Source organism: Acyrthosiphon pisum, chromosome A2, assembly GCF_005508785.2.
Source record: "Acyrthosiphon pisum isolate AL4f chromosome A2, pea_aphid_22Mar2018_4r6ur, whole genome shotgun sequence".
Taxonomy (NCBI): Eukaryota; Metazoa; Arthropoda; class Insecta; order Hemiptera; family Aphididae; genus Acyrthosiphon; species Acyrthosiphon pisum.
In genome coordinates this window covers 101,483,095-101,487,597 of record NC_042495.1, presented here as the reverse complement: position 1 = coordinate 101,487,597, position 4,503 = coordinate 101,483,095, and the positions used below count along the sequence as shown (strand labels likewise).

At 27.6% G+C, this 4,503-nt stretch overlaps 1 protein-coding gene across 14 annotated transcripts in view; it reads right to left on the bottom strand.

Moving 5' to 3' along the window:
- LOC100569092 (putative leucine-rich repeat-containing protein DDB_G0290503) overlaps positions 1–4,503 on the bottom strand; it is an 89,342-nt gene that overhangs the window by 7,097 nt on the left and 77,742 nt on the right. For all 14 annotated transcript variants that reach the window (XR_003839406.1, XM_029489247.1, XM_029489248.1 and 11 more), the window contains 5 exons: positions 3,668–3,894; positions 3,193–3,609; positions 3,049–3,132; positions 1,653–1,798; positions 1,400–1,576 (listed from right to left, as the gene is read on the bottom strand). Coding sequence is in view for 13 of the 14 variants with exons in the window: in XM_029489247.1 (XP_029345107.1) it covers positions 1,400–1,576; positions 1,653–1,798; positions 3,049–3,132; positions 3,193–3,609; positions 3,668–3,894 (1,051 nt within the window). In the remaining variant the exon portion in view is untranslated. The remainder of the gene's footprint in view (positions 1–1,399; positions 1,577–1,652; positions 1,799–3,048; positions 3,133–3,192; positions 3,610–3,667; positions 3,895–4,503) is intronic.

Here is a 4,503-nt window from a genome sequence, read left to right as displayed (position 1 = left end):
TCATTTTTTGGAGAAGTGTAAATCAAAAAACAAAAATGTAGACTGATCGATCTCAAGTAGACTTGACGACAAATTTAAATCTGTTTTCAGAATTTTTATCACTTCACTATATCAATCGGTACGTTTGACAAAAAACACGTCTAAATTCTTATGTTGCGTGTGTGTTAGACAAAGACAGGAAATCACCGCTTCCAATCCTCTTAAGATTAACACAAATTTTAAGAGATTAAAATAGGTACAATTTTTTTCTACAATAATGTAATCAATAATTCAATTAGATCATTAATTTCATAATATTGGAAAATATAAATATTATTTGAACAAAATATTAGAATTTAACCATATTTAAAAAAACATTTGTTTTAAAATATTAGCATTATTGTCAATATATTTGATATAATATTAATGAATGGTTCATTACAAAAATGTATGCAACATTTAAAATAAAAATAGAAAATATTCTATTGGGTAAGTAATTTTAAAAATAATTTTTTATTTATACCACCTAAAACAGAGTGAATAGAAAAACTTTTGAACTTTGAAGTATCATAAAAATTTTCCTATATGGGCTTCATAGATGAACAATGTAAAAAAATATTGACCTCATCAAGCATTTTAAGTATGTATATTCAAATTATTTTTACGTTTAACAAATTATTTAATATATTTTGTAAAGTGTTTTATTTCTATTCCCCTGAAAGATGGTGTCAATAGAAACATTTATGGTTTTTTACCTATTTTACTAACTGAAGGGTGGATAGAAACAATTATTGAGATTTTTAAAAATTAAGAGAACAAAATTGTCAATCAAAAACTATTTTTTTTGTATATTTTTAACTTAAATATATCAATTAAAAAAACAAATGACCAAAAATGGAAGTAAATTTGCAACAATTTTTCCCTAATTTCTTGAAAACCACATACTATGCCTTTATGCTCACTGCTTTTTTTGTATCTTAAAAAAGTGCCGAAAAAAATGGATTATTTTTCTACAATTTGGCCAATATAATACATATATATGCATCATTACAACTGTGTTTCTATTCATCCCTAAAATTGCAAAAGTCAGTATAACCTATATATTTAAATAATTATCATTTTGTTGATTTTTGTAATAATTTATTAGGATACCTAATTATTAATCATTGTTTTTCAATGTTTAGCCATATAGTGGTATAAATAAACAGAGCGTTTAGAGTTATTAAATTTTGTACTAATGTGTACTCAGTTTAGTGAAGGTTTCATATTGATAACACGAATATTTGGTCGGGGATATGTCAAAATAATAACTTTCCCGATTTTGTATTTATTCACTTTGTTTTACTGTCCTTATATCGTATACAATTTTCATATTATAATATTTGTCCTAGAGATTTTTTTTCACTAGAATTTAATATACCTGTTTTACTATGTGGAAATTCAGCTGACTCAGATTCAGTGGGACTTAAACATTCATCATCTGGTGATGTTTCATCTTCAATTCTTATTGTAGAAGACATAGCAGCTAATGTGGCAAAAGTTGTGTCTTCGATATTCAATAATACATCACGTAATGATACAGACATATCAACATTGGCTATAAAAAAAACAAATCATTAAAAATCTATATTGACACTATATTCATTTAATTATACATAATTGTATGCAAATACCAAATTTATTATCAATGACATTTATTTTATCTTTCATTTCTGTGAACTCTTCTACTGCTAATGCTTCACCAGGTCCATATTCTTCATCACTACATGTAGTATCTTTTCTATCAAATTGTTCAGTCTTTTCTTTTATAAACTCCTCTCTATTAAAAAATACAAAAGAAATGTTTTTACTAATTAGTAGCATAATAAGCATTAATTATAAACCAAGATGCACAACATAAATATACAACTCAGTGCCTTGTCTAAAATATTGAATGAAAGAAAATTATTTATAAAAAATTATAATAATTAATAATTAATAAATTAAAATATAATATTATGTCAGTCGTCATATATTCGGGTATGATTGACAAACAAAAAAATGCTATTGGATGCAGATTTTTCCAAGTGATCAATAATTGTTACAAATATTAATATTCGTTTAGGTACATAAACTACTATGGACAGCAGCAAAAAATGCCCGAATGCCCAATCATTAGTATAAAACTATCAACAAGTTCCCAGTCTCCACTTGTCAGAATAAATTACTCAGAAATGCCAATCACATTCATATTATGAAAAATATTGATTTTGATTGCGGCCCAAACTGGCCAGCTAATATTATCTTTATAATAACATTATGGTTAGGGAAATAAAACACCAATAATTTACTTGAAATTCAAGAATATAACTGATTTAAAATATATATTATTTTTATATTTGACATTTTTATTTTCTGCAATTTTTTTGTTTTTAATGACCAGTGAGGCAGTGAATTGAGATATATTATGATTTACAGGAAATGGGGTAAAATATTTATGACCCACCTCCTCTGACCCCATCAGACATCAATGTTCCCACCTCACTTCAACACTACCCATGCAATTAGTTTAAAAATACAAATTGAAGACTAAAACCTGATAGAGAAAACTACAATATAGCTTACCATAATCTATCCACCAACCCAACCATAAAAATGTCAACCATGACACTAAAATGATATTTAATATTTATACTATATAATAATAATGTAAATATTGTTATGATTTGTTAATTTAAAGTAAAACATATAATTATTTTACAATGAGCCATGCCTATTTAAATTATAAAAATAAAGAAAGATCTCTCTCACTGTGCCACTGACTGAATTATTTATGTTCAGCAGAACCAACCTTGACGTGTTGTTGGGTTTAATAGTTGAAGTGGATTTATCTACTATAAAAATTTAAGTTAAAAAAGTAATCTATGTATTTCTTACATAGATCAATTTGATCACTTCAGTCTAATCTTAAAAGCCAATAACACAAAATTTGTTTTGCTGAAGTAAATTTAGTATGTTCTGCATGAACCAAAGAGAAAAACAAATAGTTGACTGACATCCTCGAAAAATGAATGTGTTAAAACCATTTACTTGTCATGTTTCTCTTCATAACTGCTCAAATCTGAATCATCATCAGATGATGTCAAATGTTTTGAAGATGAACTTGACACTTGTCTAATCAACATAAAAAATGTCCAATGAAACATAAATAATGTAAGTATATTAAGTACTAACCTTAAATATTTATTAGCTCGTTCCCTAATTAAAGAACCTTTAGCATTTGAATTTATTGTTAGCCTTGATGGTCTATTAAAAGCAATTACTTCTGTAAATTCAACAGAGTCAGTTAACTTTCGAATGGTTACTCCTTGATGCATTTGTTTGATTGCTTCATTCTTTAGTCTCATGTTGGCAGCTGTTTTGGCATTTTTATCGGGACTTTTGGATACTTGATATCTGATTGGTATTTGAGGCCTAGGTAAATGACTAGAGGTAACTCTGGACACAGCAATTTTTGTTCCACTTGAATAAAGTTTAGGAATTTCCCTTTTTTGTGGTTCAGATTGACTTCTTCTTTCCACTTCTACTTTTTTTGTTGTTACTTGTGTTGTGGGTTGAACAAGTTTTGTTGCTGGTTTACAGAATCCAAACCTATATAAAAAAAAATATGGTCACTGAGAAAAAGCAGTTCAATAGTAAGGTAACAAACCTGTTGGGAGAAGGTGTATTACTTTTAGGTATACTTCTTGAACACTTTTCCGTAGGTGTTGACATTGGCTTGGGTAGCATTTTAGATTCAAAATTGTTTGGCTTTTCAACAAACGGAATAGGAGCTGATATTGGTCTGATCTTATTGGTTTGTGTCGTCTTTTTGAATCCAAAAGATGATGCTAATCCTTTGGTTGCTGGTATCTGCTTTTTTTGGTATTGATTAGCCTAAAATAAAATGCACAAGGCAATAATTTAACAGTACAACTTTGATAATAATATAATACTATACAAGTGTGAGAAGTATTATGCAATACACTGGAACACCATATGGTCATGGATGTGTATATTATATTATTATAGGCATGAGTTATTGTAAACATGAGGCCATTCCCGTTCCCTATTCCATAAGAGAATTAGATTAGCAAGTCACTGTGACACTGTCAATGACCTCAATTATGTTTTAATAATTTAATAAGGGCATACTAAATATATTTGTCATTTATTAACTACAAACTAGGCTTGAGGTAAATTGTATATATAAGGTAAGTGTAACTAGGTGAACTTGACTACATTATTATACCATTATAACAATTTACCTAAACTGTATTTTATAAAAGCAATTTAAACTAGTATTAACTAAGAGGATCAAGGACATAAGGACAGTATTTATCAGTGTTCAAATTTGTATACTATGTTTTTATGGCATAAAAAATAATAATAAGAAGAACATTATTTATTTTGTTTAATAAATACATATTTGTTAAGTTTGTACTTAAAACTGTTTGGATGTATAATTAATATAACCATTGGCGCAAATAGGTGGGGGCTTGGGGG